The sequence below is a fragment of the Neophocaena asiaeorientalis genome, unplaced genomic scaffold, assembly GCF_003031525.2.
Source record: "Neophocaena asiaeorientalis asiaeorientalis breed wild unplaced genomic scaffold, Neophocaena_asiaeorientalis_V1.1 scaffold515, whole genome shotgun sequence".
In the NCBI taxonomy this organism is placed as follows: Eukaryota; Metazoa; Chordata; class Mammalia; order Artiodactyla; family Phocoenidae; genus Neophocaena; species Neophocaena asiaeorientalis.
Window position 1 is genome coordinate 3016035 of NW_020175829.1, and position 20359 is coordinate 3036393.

General features: G+C 45.5%; 1 protein-coding gene across 2 annotated transcripts in view; it reads left to right on the top strand.

The window, feature by feature from the left end:
- SV2C (synaptic vesicle glycoprotein 2C) overlaps positions 1-5394 on the top strand; it is a 171348-nt gene extending 165954 nt beyond the window's left edge. For both annotated transcript variants that reach the window (XM_024732792.1, XM_024732791.1), the window contains exon 12: positions 5211-5394. In XM_024732792.1, the coding sequence (XP_024588560.1) occupies positions 5211-5394 (184 nt within the window). The remainder of the gene's footprint in view (positions 1-5210) is intronic.
- The last annotated feature ends 14965 nt before the right edge of the window (positions 5395-20359 follow it).

Genomic DNA, 20359 nt, shown 5'->3' on the forward strand with positions numbered 1-20359 from the left:
AAAAAAAAAAAAAAAAAAAAAAAACCATTTGTTGGAGGGCTGGAGCGGATGTTTTGCTTTTGTAATTGCGTTTTGTATGTAACAGTAAATCGAAATCAATTCAAAAGTGTAGGTATTTCTGGGAGAATTGCAGAGTGCTCAGCCCTGGATACCCCTTAGACTCACACAGGGCTTCTAAAAAATACCTATGCCTTGACTCCCAGTAGAGCAGTAAAGTCAGAAGTTCTGGGAGCATGGCCCTAGGCATTGGTATGACCACATCACTGTGTTTTAAAAGCTCCACAAGTGATGTTTTGCGCACGGCTGGGTGAGGCTGTGGTTACACATGTCTGCACCGTAGTTCAACCAGGTTGCTATTCTAACCCCAAGTTGAGAACAGCTGCAGGAGGAAATGGGAAACTTGTTTGGGGACTGGAGGGAGGCAGGTCATTTGGCACTCAAGAAGGTTTTGGAGAAGATGTCTAAGGTACACCTGAGTGGGGTACCACGGAGATACTTTAGAGAGATGTGAGCGTATTTTGAGAGCCAGAGAACACCTTTGTCCACATTCCATCCTCACCTGCAAGCTCTTCCTGTTCCTTCAAGACCAATTCTATTCTCATCCATCCCCTCTGAGAAGCCTTTCTTCAACTGTCTCCACCCACAGCGGGAGATCACTTCACATCCTCTATGGCCCCGTAGTAGCCTGTGGGTATCTCTATTAATGCACTTAGCATGTTGTGTTATCATGATCTCTCTGCACCTATCTTAGTGTAAAAAGAGACTTCATCTTATTAATTTTGGGGTCCCTGGTATCTAGTGCAGTGTTAGGCACATAATAGATGCTTAATGAATGATTGTTAGTAAATAAATAAATGCATAGAAGATGTGTATTAGGACCATATTAAGAACCAATTTGCTTATTAGACAAATATTCAAGGGGTTTCTAGTGCTCTCAGCATTGTAGTCCAATTGCTCAGACGGATTCAGTGTTAAAATAGCTTTTTTAGATTAATCTGGGAAGCTAGCCATCATTTGTATTATTGTTTCTATGAGAAAAATTAAATTCATTGTGTTTTAAATAGCCGACTCCCAGATGAATCTTTAGATCACATGTATTTCTGATTTTAGGACTGCCTGTACTTTCCAAAATGTCCCATGCTAAAGTAACTTCTGCCAATGACTTAACTGAGTTGTCTGGAAAAAGTTCATTTCCAGAGCTTAGACTAGACCAAAAGAATGCTCACACTTTACCCTTTAACAGGTAAATTCCATGAGCTGAGTCTGGATCTACACTCTACACAATTTCAGGTCTTTTCAAAATGTAACATTTAATTTTTTTTCCTAATTTCATCAGTCGATGGGTCAGATATTTCAGCTAGTGTTTAAAACAATGGCTAACGCCAGCATATGTACCATGTGCCAGGCGTTGTCAAAGTGCTGCCATTATTCAGTGACCCTTTCGTCTTCCCAGGAGCCTCAAAAAACCTAGGGCTGACCCTGCATTGAAGTCAGAAAAACCAAATAAGAAAGAGGCTGGATGTGAAGGCAAAACTATCCTCACTATCCAGAATGGAGTCTCCTTTTCCTGGCCACCAATTTTTTTTTAATTTTTATTTATTTTTTTTATTTTTGGCTGCATTGGGTCTTCGTTGCTGTACGTGGGCTTTCTCTAGTTGCAACGAGCGGGGGCTACTCTTCGTTGCAGTGTGCGGGCTTCTCATTGCGGTGGCTTCTCTTGTTGTGGAGCACAGGCTCTAGGCACACGGGCTTCAGTAGTTGTGGCTTGCGGGCTCTAGAGCACAGGCTCAGTAGTTGTGGGGCACGGGCTTAGTTGCTCCACGGCATGTGGGATCTTCCTGGACCAGGGCTCGAACCCGTGTCCCCTGCATTAGCAGGTGGATTCTTAACCACTGCGCTACCAGGGAAGCCCTCCTGGCCACCAATTAAAGTATAAAACGATATAAATGCACTAGAACCCACAGCATTGTGAAGGCCCTGGAGAAGAAGCCACAGCGCAGCTGTGGTGAGGGTATGCTCTGGTGGCCCCATCCCCCATCAGCTGAGCCTAAGCACTGCGGCAAGCCTGCTGCCTGCACCAGCATCAGAGGGAGTTAATGGTGCAGGGAGAAGGATCACCTTAATGGAATGGGGAACAGGGCTGCTGCAGTCACAGGGTACTGTTGGGAAAAGAATTTCCCTTTAAAAGATTTCAATAAATAGGTTCAGCAAGAATTGAAAACAAGGGATTCTGGCTGGAGAGGTAGGGGAACAAGGAATGGAACTTGTAAAAAGACAACAGATTATTGCATTCTTCCTCTTGGGTGCTTGTTGGTTAAGAGAAGACACAGAACATCTTTGGTCTGGAAAAAAAATGCAGTAGCTTTTCCTACTGCTGGGAAGTCAGTTAAGTCCAATTGGGCTCTGCCAGCTCTGAGCTCGTCACCCTCCAAGGCCTTGATGAGGACAAAGTGACTTGTGCTTAGGATGTCTGCGGAAGTTCATAACCTTCCTTTAAATAGGAACAAGGGAATAAATGAACTAAAAGCTTGTTTACTGATAAACAGATAACCCCAAGGGAGAACCACTTTGAGAATAATTTTTCTAATACAACTGTGTCTCCTGTGTGTAGAAAATCACACCCTCCAGCTTCAATTATTTGAAGAAATAATTTACTTATCCAAGGAAAGGACAGTCATGTTTTCTGGAATGCCCACAGTAATTTAAGGAGGCTCTGTGCTTTGTAGCCACACCAGATTATTATCTGAAGAACTGCCTCTGCGTGGTAAATGAAAATGGAGATTCTTAAGAAATTAGAATTTGGTCGTATTTTTTAGCGGCTTCTGACACCAGATGTTCCTGATGCATCTCTCTTATTGCTGCTTGGAGATCTCAGGAAGTCGTCTGTTCCTCTGTTATAGTTTCGGTAATGAAAGGAGATAACTGCCTGTATTTTTTACCCTGTTCTGAGTTGTACCAGAGGCTTATAGCTTGGCAAAATATGGTTATTTTAACCCAGATGTAAATTCCTCATGGCTCATTCTGAAGTTTTGTGATCAAGAGACTTCTTCATACAGAATGTTTCCCTTTCGCTTATCAGCAACATACACGCTAGCCATTTTCCCCAGAACAATACAGCTTATCTCACTACCATAAGATGCATTGGGTAATTTATGACTCTAGAATCTAGAAACTAAAATGTAGTTTAAAAAAAGTGAAAGAAGCCAATCTGAAAAGGCTACATACTATATAATTTGAATTATATGACATTCTGGAAAAGGTGAAACTATGGAGATAGTAAAAGGATCTGTGGCTGCCAGGATTTTTAGGGCTGTGAAACTGTTATTCTGTATGATGCTATAATGGTGGATACATGTCATTATACGTTTGTCAAAGCCCATAGAATACACAACACAGTGAACCCTAATGTAAACTATGGACTTTAGTTCACAGTAATATATTAATATTGGCTCGTCAATTGTAGCAAATGTGCCATACTAAGATGTTAATAATAGGGGTGGAAGGTGAAGGGCTATATGGAAATTCTCTCTTCTCTTCACTCAATTTTTTGGAGCCCAAAAACTGCTCAAAAAAAGTCTTTTAATTAAAAAAAAAAATAGACAGTTTGGCCTCCTGGCCTCTCCATGGAGGTGGGGGTGGGGTAGATGATGATGTCATTCTGCTTAAGTCTTCTATGGTACTCAGTGTGTAACCTCAAGCAATTTCATTTGAAAATAGTTATCAGTACATTAAATCTCCTTATCTTTCTGGTGGTTGTTGCTATTACTAGTCTCTTTCTTTAAAAACAAACCAAAAAGAAGAGGAAGAATACAAAATGAGCTTACCCTCTTCTCAAGAAGTTCCTGTTTTTCTCCATCAGAGATTCTGTTACACCCCTTCCAAGATCCAAACAGTTGGCAACTTTGCAACACTGCAGAGGCCACTTACTCGACTTTCTAGGTGTCTTGGCCAAAAAAGAAAGGCAGTGCTTGCTGCTGTTTCTTAGGTCTGTTCTCACCAGCAAAATCAATGGCTCAGTTCCTACAGCACAGGAGGGGTGCTTATTCCTTTCTTATGGTATGGGAAGGGGAATGGCTGGATAATACCCACAGTAAATATCTACACGTTGTAGAAAATATCACTAGGAATAGCATACGTCGTGACGAGTAGTTGTTCTGACTGGCCAAGGGAAAACCTACAGTAAACAAATTTACAAATCAATCAAAGAAAGATGTGTACTAAGTCCTGCATTTTACGGTATATAAAATGCATTTCCCTCTGGAGGGGGATAAAGGTATCCAACAGTGAACCCTGCATTCAATGTGCCTTTATTACACACATATACCCGGTGACGGGCAAATAACAGGGAGCCGGCATAAAGGCAGAGGAAATTCATATTATCTCATGATGTCAGCAGTATCGGTACTCTTATGAACAAAATTAAATGTCTTGCCTAGAAAACCACAGTAAAATTAACATTCAACACCCATAAAGATAGTAAAATTTTTCTTTTCCAAAGAATATCTTAAGAAATGGGATGTGTCTTATTCATATACCACGTGCACATATTATATGTCAGCAGAGTTAAACAGGATCTTCTGTGGGCCTACAATCTGATTTCCTCTGTAATATTGTCTTGGGCTTGATTTCCCACCTAGGACTCTGGTGAGGGTGTAAGAAATGTGTCACTGGCTCATTGGTGGCCACCCAGCTCAGGGTTCGGTTTCTGCCCGCTACCAAAAACATCTGGGACAAGAGTAAGAGTTCACTTCCATGGTGCCAGAACGATGCAAGTACAACCCAGTCATCCCTGATTTTCTCTGAAAGTTCCATGCACTTTAAGTATTTAAAACCTCACACACGAATTAAGATAAGAGGAGATAGGGAGTAAAAAGTAAAATTTAAAGAAATACATCGTCATACATTTCAATTTAATGTAACTTTTCTGACTCCCTGAAATGTCCTTTCTCTTTCTCTTCACAATAAACTCATGGGCAGAATAAGAATGAGTTGAGGTGGCAAGAAAGTCAACAGAGGGCTGAAGGAACAATACCAACAGCTGGGGTTCTCTACTTGCAAATGTGCTGACAAATATTTGATTACTTGCTCTAAGGACGTACAAAACAGTCTACTTGAAGATCTTTGAAAATTATCCTAGAAGACATTTGTGTCTAAAGTTGGACTCTTGGAAGACACTTTCTCAACCTTGTCCATATCTCTGTCCTTTGCAGGGCAACAGGCTTTGGCTTCTTGAATGCACTGTGCAAAGCAGCGGCCGTCCTCGGAAACTTAATATTCGGCTCCCTGGTCAGCATCACCAAAGCAATCCCCATCCTGCTGGCCTCCACCGTGCTCGTGTGTGGAGGACTGGTGGGGTTGCGCCTGCCTGACACACGAACCCAGGTCCTGATGTAATGGAAAAAAAGCCATCCATCCTGTGTTTCTTTATGCTGCCCCGTGTCAACTCTCCCGACTGACTCAAGGCTCCAGCTTTTTCAGATATAGAAAAGCGGTCAAATACCAAAACACTAATTCTTGCTGCGACTAAAATTTAGATGCGTACCATCTCGCCCCTTAAATGTGATTTTGCAGTTTGTTTGTTTTTTTTCATGCATCGTTGTCTTTCCTAACTGTGATGCTACTGCCTCCCAGAAATCAGTGGAAGGATTTTTAAAATGTGCTGGTCAGCCGGGCCTTCCGGAGATTCTGCTCACTGAAGGTTCAGAAGCTAAGAAGAGGGCTGGGCTGCTATAAGAGGACTGGGCTGCTCCTAATTCAACATTCACGGGAAAGATAAGTTGGCGTATTATCGCATTTGTGCTGAGAAGAGGGATTCTTTTTTTTTTTTCAAACAGAGTGATATTTCCTGTTTACTTAGAAAAGGACACCCAGCAATTCTTGCTGTTACAGCAGGGCCTTTCAAAAAAAAAAAAAAAAAACCACGTGACACCAAACAGAGCTGGGTGGGGCTCTTTCAGGCTTGACAGTTAACGTGACTGTCTCTGCTGACAAGAAAAATAGGGGCTCTGCTGTTGGCAGCAAAGATCTCTGAGCTGCACGAGCAGGACTTCTGCCAGAAAGCCCCCGGTGAAACTTCTGAAAAGTACGAGGAACAGGCCCTGTAATTATGTCTGTGACCGCGGCACGTGGTTCAGAATATTAGAAAGTCAGAACTCAGGGGGATCGTGAACCGACATTCATCCCCACCCGCCACCCCACCCCCAGCTGCCATTGACCTTGTCAGGTAGCAGATTCAAGGGAAAAAAGCCACTTTCTAACTGGGTCTGCCCACCTGAGTCTGCCCTTCACCCAAACTCTCTCGTCTAGAGTACCCCTGGGAAGTTGACATTGGACTTCCTACTAGCAATGCGCATGGCTTGGCTAGGCCGGTGCACTGGTCGGTGTGTTCCTGGCTGCTGCATCTGTGTGAAATCACAGCCTGCTGTGCTCCAGGGGGCCCTCGGGCAGACAAGGGCAGCATCTCCTGGTGGGTCTGGCTGCTCGTGTTACCTCTGGAGTCTGCCTGGGCCTGAAGAGAGAGGTCGGCAGGACATTCCCACGGCTGTCAGCTCTGTGACCTTCTCACCCCTGGGGCTGCCCCTCCTCCACGCTGGTCCTTTTTACTCATCTTTGAAATCTGAAGCCTCCAGGTAGACTTGCAGTGATGACCAGCAGCCAGGAATAAATCCCATATTAAAACAATAGTCCTTTTTTAAACTCTCGATGTCTTGGTAGAGGGTTATCCTTATTACTTATTGTAGGCGTTTCCAACAGGCCACGACCCTGGGGCCTCCAGGAAGGGAGAGCCTTTGTTTCCAATAGTCATTACATTCAAAGATGTCTTAACCCCACAGACCACTCCGCCTCTCTCTCCCCTTCCGCCTGATCCTCCGAGAGCTCCAGACAGCAGAGTTGAGGCTCTGTGAAAAGCTTCTTTCATGAACAGAAGCCATTAATCGACTCTCCCTTGAAGTAATTCAGGCCTGTACAGGGCGGGCAGCCTGGTGTCGGGGGCTGGCCGGATGAGGGTGGTTCCCTGGGGATGCGGGCTCAGGGCCAGAGCATCAGGAAAACTCAAACCCCAAACTGCAATGGTGGCAGAAAGAAGGAAAATCAATAAAGACTAGACGAGATCTATTAGAACAATATCAACAAAGCAGGAAAGAAACAGAACTTTTTTTCACCTCTGCCTCCTGGAATATTATTGGCAAACGAAGATGACAGTCAGACAACCCCCGAACATATTCTGTATGCTCTTCCATTCGTACTCATTTCCTCACCTACCTACCCCTTGATTTATCTTCTTACAAAAGACATATTTGGGGACCTGAGCAGGTTTTTTAGTTGAATGTAGCATGTGTGGTAATAACTGCAAAAGTAATGTGTATCTCCGTCAAGCCATTCAAAAGAGAAATGTGCATGGGTATTGCTGTCTGTAGATCTTCTGCAGCAGTTAACTTTGCTTACTGGACTGTCTTTACTTTTGGAAATGTCTCAAATGTCTGTCGTAGTTCTAAATGCATCACATCTCCAGAGTACGGTTTACGTGGTATTTTATCTGAACCCTGGGTTAGGTCAGAATGGGATAAGCCAGCAGAACTGCACTGGATGAGACCTGCCACCACGCATCCCCTTCAGAATGACCTTTCTTGACCTTCTTGTCACTTAATCCAAACCTCCCAGGTGGCCCAAGAGGGATCTCTTCTAATCTCCTGGACAGTCTGTGGTCACAAACCTTCTTGGTCACCACCTTTTCCACTTTTCCTGCAGTGTCCCTGCCTCCTTCTCGTTGTCCCCATCACCGTCATTTTCCGTGAGAGAGCTCAAGTTCTTCCCAAAGTATGTGGTGTGGCCTGTCCGGCTTGTTTTGGGGTCAGCAGGATTAAGGTAGAGCCATGCGATTAAACAGAAACTCCCAGTTCTATCAGTGCAGCAGGCTGTTGGCACACGGACGTGCAGCCAGCAACTCATTTCACCTGCAGTAGAAAGAAAATGAGAGCATGTGCGCAAATGAAAGCCTAGGAAACACTCCCGCTGGCTTCTATATTTCCAACTCCTTTTCTATCTAAAATTTCCTAATAGCTCTTTGAATCAATCCAGAATGCTCCAGAATCCTGTTATTATCACTGGTCCTCTCAGTAGGAAAAAATCCAGCTGCTCCAAACTGAAAGTCCTATACATTATACCCCCAGTAATGGGTCTTACCCTCCTGTCTTAACCTCCTCTCATTTAATCTCGCTGCCTTGGAAGCCGAACCCAACAGCTAGTGGTCATCTTACACCCAGAAGACTGATGCTGGGAGATAAGATAGATGGGTCCTCACCCAAATTCCCCCACTAACCAATAATGAGACCCAGATCTTGTTGAGGAGAACGTAGGTCATTGAACATCTCTGGTCCCCAGTTTTCCCATCTGTGGATTGGGACTAGTTTGCTACTGGGACTAGTCTAAGATTCTAGAGGATCGTCATGAAAATAGTTTCATCTTACTATCTTCTTCTTATGCTAAGCTCTTCTTTACAAGCACCAAATAGGTTGAGTTTAGAAACTGAAAAATTAGGAAATAGATAAACATGCAAGAGCTCAGGACGTTGTTTGGGAAGCCGCTGTGGGAGAGGCAAGAGCGTGGTTCCCATGTTGTTTGTGCTGCCAGCTTCTTAGGACCCTGAGCGTTATCTCCATTCACTGCTGGTTTGACAGTTCCCAGCGCCTGCCAAGGAAAGGGCCCACCCTGTAGGGATGCAGACAGTTAGAAGACTCTCTGATCACAGTCCTGTCACAAAGGCTGCATTCCATAGCTCTCCTGACTCTACTCCGTTTTATTCTTGAAGCATGGCCTTATGCAGACCTAGGCCTTCAGAAGCAGAGTTTTAAAGTGATTTCACCTGAGTTGGCAAATGCACCTTCACTTACAAAACTCACCAAGCCTAAGCTCACGTTTGCACCAAACTGCGTAGCTGCATTTCTGGATGTCTTGAGATATCAAGAGAGAGGTGGGAAAAGACATGTAGTGACCAAAGGGAGAGTCCAAGATGTTGAGAAGTTTCCAATGAAGAGATTAGGGCAGAACTGAGATTTTCTCAGCCCTGGGATCATTTTGAAAGCATTCCATGGGAATAGCTTCTGATTCCCTCTGCCAATCAAAACAGAATATGATATTCTCCATTTTTTTCTGCTTAATATCAAAATGGCCTCTACCTATTTCTTCAGTAATGCACTTCACTTGTTCATGCATTCAAGGCTCTGAAGCCGGAAATGTCTGAATTTGGCCTTCACCTGGTATCACGGAAAGACAGTCGGTTGATTGTTAAGGGCGTGTTGGCTGTATGTTTGGTTTTCCATGAACCCCCATATCATGTTGAACTCAGTCAAGGTACAAACCTACAGAAACAGCAGTCAAGTTGCCACAATGAAAAGAAACCTACACAGTAGGGCACTCTGAAATGGACTACACATTTCTTACAGTTTATGTTTCTGCCAAGCAAAGTGTGTTTTGAGTACAGCTTCTCTCACAATCTGTAACGTAGACAGAATTGTAAGTGTCTTCTAGATGTGTTGCGTGTCCCTGCATTGTTTCAGGTATGGAGTGACAGTTCTCCATGTGATGTTCTTTTGCTCTAAATATTGACCATTCCTCCTACCAATGGTGTCTCACCAACCAGGCACAGCCATTGCCAGGGCTGACTTCTGTCTTGCTCAACCAAGACCTTGATCCAGTTTAGTAATCTCAGGATTTTGAGTGACAAGGATACAGTTCATGGGCCATAGTTGCAGGCTAACAGCACTGGGTGGAGGAAAGAGCTGGGCAGAACATCCCCTGATCTCTTGTCATCTCATCAATAAATATTTATTGAATAACTTTCATGTGCTAGGTTGAGGCGCTGTGCTGTGTGTAGTTAGTTAACCCTTAATTAAGGACTTAAATAAGGGCAGGGAAACAGGAGAATGAAAGAGAAAGCATCTATAATGGGGGGGTCCTCATATTGACCCCCATTACCTGTTGTTACCCCCGCCCCATAAACACAAAGTGTTATTTTCCCAAATTTAAAAGAAATAAACATGTATATGGAATCTAAAAAAAAAAAAGGTTCTGAAGAACCTAGGGGCAGGACAGGAATAAAGACGCAGACGTAGAGAATGGACGTGAGGATACGTGGAGGGGGAAGGGTAAGCTGGGACGAAGTGAGAGAGTGGTACGGACATATACAATACCAAATGTAAAATAGATAGCTAGTGGGAAGCAGCTGCATAGCACAGGGAGATCAGCTTGGTGTTTTGTGACCACCTAGAGGGGTGGGATAGGGAGGGTGGGAGGGAGATGCAAGAGGGAGGAGATATGGGGATACATGTATATGTATAGCTGATTCACTTTGTTATACAGCAGAAACTAACACATCATTGTAAAGCAGTTATACTCCAGTAAAGATGTTAAAACAAAAAAAAGAAAGAAAGAAGGAATAGCCTACCATGGGCAGAGCAGGAACTACTCAGAAATTGGGAATATCTTTGACAGGAGGAGAAAGCCCCCCAATTGCTTAGCCTTTGTTGGAGGGACTACTAACTAGTACATACTTGGAAAATGAGAAAAATGGAGCCATACATGTGCTATTTCTTTAAATATCCTGGCGGGAAGCCAAGCTAAGGTGTTAAAGGAAAAGCATCAGCAGCCGAGATCACCCCATCTTTATAGAGGTGTTCATTTTATTTTTAATTGGAGTATAGCTGCTTTACACTGCTGTGTCAGTTTCAGCTATACAGCAAAGTGAATGCGTAAAATAGAGGTGTTCAGTTTTAAAGTCCCAGTTTCTTCTGGGGCAGGCATTCTTTTTATGGCTGAAACTAGAGGCGGGGGCTGGGAAGTCTGTTCAGAGCAGGCAGCAGCGGCTGGAGTCCTCTCTGGAGCAGAGTCAGCAAATCCCCCAGCTGCTGCCACGTCCTCAGGCCTCAGCTTCCCAGGGTGTTTCCTTTCTGTGTTTGAAGACCTGTGACGAAGTCACAGCAGATAAGCCACCCAGAAAACAGGTTCTGACAGTCAGTGGCAGGCGCTTTTCAGATTTCAGTTTAAAACCAGTGCATGGTAAAGCGTCTCAAAGCTGTAAAAGACCTTTGGGTGCTGGGGCCTGAGGGGCAGAGCAGAGAGAAGGTGGTTGTCAGTGTCCCTCCGCCCTCCCCTCCAGAGTCGCGACTTCCTTTTTGCCCCCTCTCACTGTTGTGGCCTCTCCCGTTGCGGAGCACAGGCTCCGGACGCGCAGGCTCAGCGGCCATGGCTCACGGGCCCAGCCGCTCCGCGGCATGTGGGATCTTCCCGGACCGGGGCACGAACCCGCGTCCCCTGCATCGGCAGGCGGACTCTCAACCACTGTGCCACCAGGGAAGCCCTAGACCATTGGCTTTGACACAGCTCCCCGTGCTGGGCGGGATTTCCAACTCCTTCCCGACTGCTGTGCCTGATGGGATGGGCGCCCCTGGCATGAGGTCTGAGCGAGGCCCATCTCTGAGGCAGAAGTCTTAGAGCTCGATGCTTGACTCCTGGAAGGCAAGGAGGCCCGCAGCGAGGTCCCGGAATTCATTGACCACGGGGAGTGGACACACCTCTCCGTGCCTGCCGAGGGTACTACTTGGTGCAGAAGGCCAGCAGGTGCCTTCCACTCAGATTTAACTGCTGAGGTTGCAGAGGTTGCCCGCTCTCTGCCTACCCTGCCACCTCCGTGCTCACTTTGTGCCAAGAGGGCCCAGAACCAGGAGGGAGAGAAAGCAGCCCTCAGCCCTCTGTTCAGACCCGCACGGGGTTTAACACCAGCTAGTGGTCCACCCTAGAAGCTGGGGTGCTTCTAAGCAGCTGCTGGGTCCTAAGCAGCTTTCAGGTGACTGGAAAGTGACTGGCCGAGCAGCTCACAGGGGCCAAGCCGTCGAAAGCCAGGGATGGGCTAGAGCAGGTGCAAACCAGTTCCTCAGAGCCCATCATTTCAGGAATTCTGTGAGCCAAAAATGGTTGAGAAACAGCCATTATAAAAAATTAAAATATGTGAAAGTACAATTAAATTATAGTTAGAAACAGAGGTAATAAATATTCTAAACTCATCACTTTCTAATTATTTTACTCATTTTAGTATTACGTATGCCCTTGAGGTAATCGACACCTATTGTGTCTGTATGGGAGAAAAACCCCCGTGATGCTGGGCTACTGAGCGCTACTTCCCAGCTGCAGGTCAGTGACATCACCTTTGTAGCTTGAAATCAGCCATGGTGGGAATATTCACACCACGGACATTGACAAATGCTACAAATCAGACTCCTCCTCCAAGACAATGGTTCATCACGTGCCTACATGCCGCTACCTAGAGCCCTGACCAGTACATGGCCACCCACTGCATAGACCCAGGCCACACCAAATTGAGTCCCATGGGTTTGCGGCTCAGCACTGCCCATAAACCCAAGGGAGGGAAAGACAACAATTTCAATCTCCTGTGGTACACAAATGGTTTCTTTCTGCGTTTGTATTGATTCAGAATAAGACCCACAGTGCAGAGAACCCGCCACTCTCTATGAGTATTGTTCCTTCAGGGAGGATGTACAGCAAATTGGCTATTATATGCTGTGCGAACAAAAATGAATTTGTTTGAAGTTACAAAGTGTCTCCCCTCTCACACCCTGGTAGGCGTTGAAGAAGGAAACTCCTTCCTTGCCTTTGACATTCACCAGGCCTACCTAGATAGAACTGGACAGATTGGCTTAATCTCATCTCCTCTGCTATTGTTATACATTTATGGTACTGAGTCTATGTCCTAAATCAAACAAACGAAAAAAGAAATGTTCTTTCTTGATACGTGCTTTCATACCATCCAAAATGCGGTTCTGTATCCTTGTCCTGATGCAGGAGCACATTGAATAGACCATACATCCTTCACTAATGTCTACATACTGTAAATAAAGTCCTAGAAGAGTTTGTTCTTTCAGGTGAACCTCCATTTTGGACACATGTTAAACCAACAATCCACTCTCCTTTGCAATGAGATCTTGGCAGTGGTCCTCTCCTTGGTTTTGGCACTTGGGCGTTTTGTTTTGTCTTGTTTCTCTTCTGTTTTTACTGCTCTGTAAACCCTCCTGCTATGAATATTCCCGTTACCCCAAGTGTACTGTATATATGTGCTGCATGTGTGAACCCCAATAAATTCTGTTACGGGTTTCTAGAGTTTTTCTCTTAAGTACAGCTGGTCCTGTTGTGAACTCATCTTTCTGGTATGCCTCTCTGTGTCTGATTCCCGTATTGCCAAAATGTTTGACCAAGTGTGTTTTAACAAATGCCCGAGACAGCCATGCGTATCCTTGTGTGAGTGAGGGCATGCTCCATGTGGGATGACTCGTGTACAGCATAAATCAGCCGTGGACATGTGTATACATTTATGTGCCATACACCTACCATTCATGTAACAGCTGCAAAGACATTTAATGGACATCAGATTAATAAAAGAGCATTTTTGCTCCATTATGTTCAAATAAAGGTTGCTGTGTGACTGACTTCCCTTGCAAACATCAATTGACCCTTAAAAAAATAAGTACTTTTTTTTAACGTCCTTGGGCATAAGGAAAACCTGTTTCCCTTGATTCAGGCTTATTTGAATTGTTTCTGTGGACTGGTGTCATGGGTATTGATGTATTGTTTGATTTCACAGGCATACTTTCCACTTGTTAAGCCAGGACCAATGGGAAGAAAGTATTTGCTGGGGAGTTTGTGGCAGAGGAGATGCTGTGGTCATCTGCCCCAGAGCAGGAATGGCAAACTGATTTTCATCTAGCATATTGACTCCAACTGACTGGTAGTGTCTGCTTGGAACATTAGTTTGAGGAACATGATGAGAAAAAGTGCTGTGTTTTACAGCATTGGCATTGGAGGCAGAAACACAAACTGCCTGCTGTGGACTTGCTAATCCCCAAAGAATACTTTTTTTTTTTTTTTTTTTGCGGTACGCGGGCCTCTCACCGTTGTAGCCTCTCCCGTTGCGGAGCACAGGCTCCGGACTCACAGGCTCAGCGGCCATGGCTCACGGGCCCAGCCGCTCCGCAGCACGTGGGATCCTCCTGGACCGGGACATGAACCCGCGTCCCATGCATCGGCAGGCGGACTCTCAACCACTGCGCCACCAGGGAAGTCCCCCAAAGAATACTTTTGACAGCATTTAACAGAAGACCCAGCTTCAAATATCTTTACTAATAAAGGGAATTGTTATTTCACATAACAAAGGAGGTAGGACAATTACAAGGTTGGTTATGGTATGGCTTGGCAACATCACTGAAGACCCAGGTTCTCTGCATCTTTTAGGTCAGCCATCCTCAGCATACTGGCTTTTGTCCCCTTGTGGGCATGAGGTGGTTCCAGCCATTCTAAACATCAGATTTTCACAGAAAAATCCAAGGGCCAGAAGAGGGACCATCCCCTCTTTATGATCCTTTCTAAGATCAAGGAGAACATTCTCAGAATCCTCCAGCAGACGTGCCCCTCCGTCTCATGGGTTGGATTTACATCATTTGCCTACTCCTAAACTAATCACTAACAAGGGGAATATAATTACCATAACTGGCTTAGACTAATCAAGACTTACCTCCCCCCAGAGAGCTTGGAAGGAGCTCACTCTTCCCTAAAGCACATAACTGAACAAAACTGGGGTTCAGTGAGCAAGGGAGAAGGAAGGTTGCCGTTGAGTAGGCAAGCAGCAAAGCCATGATCTCTAGAACCGAACCGTGCTACCCAACACTGCAGCCACACGTAGCTATTTATACTTAAACTTGAAATGACTAAAATTCAATTAAGAATTTAGTTTCTCAGTCAGTCACACTTAGCCACATGTCAGGAGCTCAACGACCACAGGACTAGTGGCTCCCATATTGGACAGCATGAATATAGAACGCTTCATCAAGGTTGTGCTCTCACTCCCCTCTGTGGGCTGTTCCTTCTCCTGGGCCCTGCTTGCGCCTCTCCCAAGTTCTCTCCCCCAGGCTAGATCCTCTCTCTTTGCTCTAACAACTTTGTTTCCCCTTTTCCTTCCCTGCAGCAGACTGGAAATCCCTAGCCCATCATCCCACACAGGTCTTCACCCTTTCTCTAGGCCCCTAGCCCACCTGATCTAGAACCTATTCAGTATTTAAGAAAAGTTGCCCTCTGCCCCCCTTTCCTTTCTTTCCTGTTTCATGATAAGGATATTATAGGAGGGGCAAAAGAAGACTCCAGAGGCTAAAAACCCCTAGTGCTATCAGGGATGATGGCAAGCACAGGAACTCACCAGAAGATGCTGGGGTGCAGATGAGCTTGGCAAGGATCACTGTGAGGTATCTGAGGGGAGCATCCACAGGCCTGGCCTGGATCAGTGGCTGCAAAATCCCATATGTGAAATTCCTAGCAGTCAGTGTGTTAAAACAAGGTAACCTCCATCGTGAAGGAGTATCTTTTCCTGCTTATTCAAGTCCATTGCAGTGAAGTCACCATCGTTATCTGTATCAATTTGCTAGGGCTGCCATAACAAAATACCGCAGACCAGTACAGGCTCACACAACATGAATTTATTTTCTCACAGTGTTTAAGGCTGAAAGTCTAAGATCAAGGTGTGGACGGGGTTGGTTTCTTCTGAGGTCTCTCTCCTTGGTTTTAGATGGCTGTCTTTCTGTGTCATCATAGGGTCTTCTCTTGATACATGTGTGTCTTAATCTCCTCTCCTAATAAGGGCACCAGTCATATTGGATTAGGACTCACCCAAATAACCTCATTTTAACTTAGTTACCTCTTTAAAGACCTTATCTCCAAATGCAGTTGCGTTCTGAGGTACCAGGGGTTAGGACTTCAACATATGAATTTCAGGGGGGGACACAATTCAGCCCATAACATTATCCCAAATGCTACTTATTTTATTGTGTGTGTATTGTGTGTAGAATTGTATTATATGTATATACGGGTACAGAATGTAATTGAATGCACCTGTGGTCACAGGGGAGCGTAGCTGTGTGGACGTGTTCACTCTTTTGAGTGCTGTTCATGCAGAGGGGGACATAAAGGCAGAGGTTGAGGAATAACCCTTGATCCCTACACTCATAAGCCAGAAAACAGCTAACTCTGAGGGACACCCAGGACGGGCTATATCAGGCTGTTCTTAGACCAGTGACTCTTCGCCTCCTTCAGCCTCTCTGCTTCTTAGAATTCCAAATGAGACCTTGCTCTCTCTGTACAATCATTTTCTCTAATCCCAGTGTCCATGGGCACATCCTTCCCGCCCCGCAGGGCAGCCTCTGAGCAAAGCACCCGCACTGGGGCCCTGTCCCTGGTGAAGCTTCCTTCAGCCTGTGCGCTGGTTGGCTGCCAGAGGACGCAGAAGGAGGAACATTCCTGGAGCTGGGGTAGCCCACTCAGCCTATTATCACCGCAGTCCCTTTGTTCAGCGAGAGAAGAGATGCATCGTCACCTCCTGTAATTTGCAGTCTGGACACCAGATGGAGAAGTGAAAATCATAAAGGAGGCGAGTTCCTGAAAGAAAGGCAAGCTCCAGCCCTGCAGCTGCTGCAACTCCCTGGGGCCAGAGTGAATGAGCTGGTGTGACCTGGGATCACAGAGGACACAGTACGCTTCAACCCTGACCCCAAGTGCAGCGGCCACCACCTGCCTTCAGTCATGTTTCTGTGTCCACTGCTCAAAAACCCGTGGGGCGGCAGAACAGGCCACCTGTGCAGCAGCCTCGCTCTCACACCTGCTCACCTCTGCATCCTCACTCCTGAGGTGGCACCAGAATTCCCCATGGACCGAGATGTCCAAGGAAATCTTATCTGCAAATTCAATTTGGGATGGGGCTGTACGGAAAGCTACTGCAACAGTGCAAAAGGCTGAGTGATTCGTAAGTTGCCCCCAGCCCTCTTTTGCTCAGTGTAAACATTGGACGGATCCCACTGCCAGCTGGTGGCCACCCTCTCTCAGGGACTTTGCTGTGCTGTTGCACCCTCTTCAGCCTCCGCAGCCTGCCTTGGAGGACACCTGCAGCCTCCCATCCCCATTACAGGACGCCTGTAGCACTTTCTAAAGTGCTGGCAGCTCAGACTTTTCCAGAAAAGAGGCCCCATTTCCCCATCCACGCTGAGGACTGGGGGACCTTCCTATGCTAAGAGCATGATGAGTTTGGGCAGAGTCGGTTCCAGGGTTGGGTTTGGGTCCTCTTTAAGATGATACCCAATTTTAAACAGAAAACTAGCTACAAAAGTAACTGTTGAGAATGAGACAAACGCCCACAATTTACAAATTTTTAAAAACTGACAAATATCACTGACTGATATTCCAAATGAGACCTTGCTCTTTCTGTACAATCATTGATATATGTGTGTCTTAATCTCCTCTCCTAATAAGGGCACCAGTCATATTGGATTAGGACTCACCCAAATAACCTCATTTTAACTTAGTTACCTCTTTAAAGACCTTATCTCCAAATGCTTCAACCCTGACCCCAAGTGCACCGGCCGCCACCTGCCTTCAGTCATGTTTTTGAATGGCCTTAGCCAGGGCTCTGCCATTCATCCTGCTGGATCACAGATGCTGCAGACACAAAATCCAGAAAAATAATATAACAGCTTGTATGAATTCACTGCCTGACACACCTCTCTAATTTTTGTCTATATTTTTGGCTGCATTCTCTTTGATTGCCTCTATATGACAACTAGTTTTGCAATATCATTAACTAGAAGGAATAGAAAGATAAAAATTAGTTTTGATTACTAATAGTTTTTCTCAAAAGTTTCATGTTTCTTCTCCATTTCTGCATACTTCCTGTGCTGAAGACACAGGCCACATTCATAGTCGCAGTCCAGTCTCTGCCAGTACGTTCATGAGGCCAGGTGAGTGGGCGCAGGGGACAGGAGTATTCCTGGAAGCCGTCCCTTCAGTGGGACAGCTAGGGATAACCAGACAATCACAGAAGTGATTGCAAGCCAGGTCAGAATAACCCACCATAACCTATATGGGAAACGAATCGTAAAAGAATGAATACGTGTACATGTATAACTGAATCACTATGCTGTACCCTTGAAACTAACACAACAGTGTAAATCAACTCTGCTCCAATAAAATTAAAAAAAAAAGAATAACCCACCAAACCCTAACTGAATATATCCCAACGCGAATTCCTCTCAGCCACATCCCCACACTGCCTGGCTCTGGCTCTGCACCAAACCAGGGCAAGCTTGAGGGAGGAAAGACGAAGTGGAAGGAAATGGTAACTAAGGAAATAATCTATTATTTTGCAATTTATTTTTTTGTTTTGCAAATTTTTAAAGAACATATGACCATGTGAACACATTGCTAGGGCCCTCCTATGCCTTGGAAGGGACCCATGTAAATGGGGGGCTCTGAGGCTGAAGCTTCATTAGCTTATGGTGAGCACTCCTCTGAGTTTTTGACATCACACTGATGTGGGTTTGAATCCGGACTCCGCCACTTAGCAGCTATGAGGGCAGGGCGGAGGCTAGTCTTAGTGTTCATGTCACAGCTGTACATTAAAAATAATGATAATTTGTGTTTCACTGAGGTTTGTAAGTATTGAGAAAGTGTATATAAAACGTAAGCTTTTTATGTACATTTCTGCTGAGGCAAAACACCTGGCACCTGAGTCCTCAGTAAATGGTACCACTATGATTAAGCATGATTGGCTCAAATCTGATCTGGAGGCAGGCCTGCAATTCCCTTCACAGGACCCTCTTGAGAGGCAGTGGTCCTGGAATCCAGATGCCCTGAGCAGGCTCAGATGGGGTAGAGTCCAGGCATTGCCTAATTCTCACAAGATTTCTCACAGGACACGCAACCTCTACCTTCCAGTGTCATCGGCATGCATGGCAGGTATCTGGGTCTGCGGTGACCCTGGCAGCAACTCCAAGTGACCCACCCATGGCCCCCAAACCCAGCTCTGCTTTCGCTTCCCACAGAGGCAGCCTGCGCAGGGCCCTGCCTGAGTGTCCAGATACCCAGCTCCAAGGGCCGGCCTCTGGCAGCCAGGAAGGGAAGGACGCAGAAGCGGTGGACCACACACCAGGATGCTGGGCCACAGGGACTCCCGCAGCCTCTGAGTACACAGAGTGGGGCTTGGCGGTCCTGGCACTACCCCACGAGAGCCACCACTTCCCCTCTTTGCCAGGGCTCTGCCATTCATCCTGCTGGATCAGACATGCTCCAGACACAGGATGGCTGTCCAAGTCTCTCCCAGGTGCAGCTGTGGTGAATCGTGCCCAGAGGAATCTTGCTTCCTTGGAACTCAGAAAAAAGACCAAAGAGCAACTGTTCCCAGCAGGCCAAGCTAACAAAACAGTGGTGGAAGAACAGAATAATTGACAGGGGGGAACGCACACAGGAAGGCGCCACAGGAAGCCAACGGCGACACATGTCTGGAGCCCAACACTGTGCCAGGCCCCACAGGGGACATTTTGGAGGCAGAAGAGGAAAGACAGCACCACCAGCAGTTAGGAACTTGGTCTTTAGACTCAGTGAGACCTGAGTTCAAATCCCAGCTCCTCCATTAGTAAGCTTTGTGGTCCAGGGCAAGCTCTTTAACCTCTCTGGGCCTCAATGCCTCATCTGTAATACAGGGATACTTACATCCCTGTTTGAAAAGATTGAAGGATATAATGCAAGTGCTTAGTACACACTCCTAATTCTGTCTTTTGGTGCACAGAAGTTCCTAATTTTTTTTTAACATCTTTATTAGAGTATAATTGCTTTACAGTGTTGTGTTAGTTGCTGCTTTATAACAAAGTGAATCAGTTACATGTATACATATATCCCCATATCCCCTCCCTCTTGCGTCTCCCTCCCACCTTCCCTATCCCACCCTTCTAGGGGTTCCCTTTTCTCCACACCCTCTCCAGCATTTATTGTTTGTAGATTTTTTGATGATGGCCATTCTGACTGGTGTGAGGTGATACCTCATTGTAGTTTTGATTTGCACTTTTCTGATAATTAGTGATATTGAGGATCTTTTCATGTGCCTCTTGGCCATCTGTATGTCTTCTTTGGTGAAATGTCTATTTAGGTCTTCTGCTTATTTTTGGATTGGGTTGTTTGTCTTTTTGATATTGAGCTCCATGAGCTGTTTGTATATTTTGGCGATTAACCTTGGTCATTTGCTTCATTAGCAAATATTTTCTCTCATTCTGAGGGTTGTCTTTCCATCTTGTTATGACTGCATCTATTGAGATGATCATATGGTTTTTCTCCTTCAATTTGTTAATATGGTTTATCACATTGGCTTATACTGAATAATCCTTGCATTCCAGGGATTAACCCCACTTGACCATAGTGTATGATCCTTTTAATGTGCTGTTGGATTCTGTTTGCTAGTATTTTGTTGAGAATTTTTTCATCTATG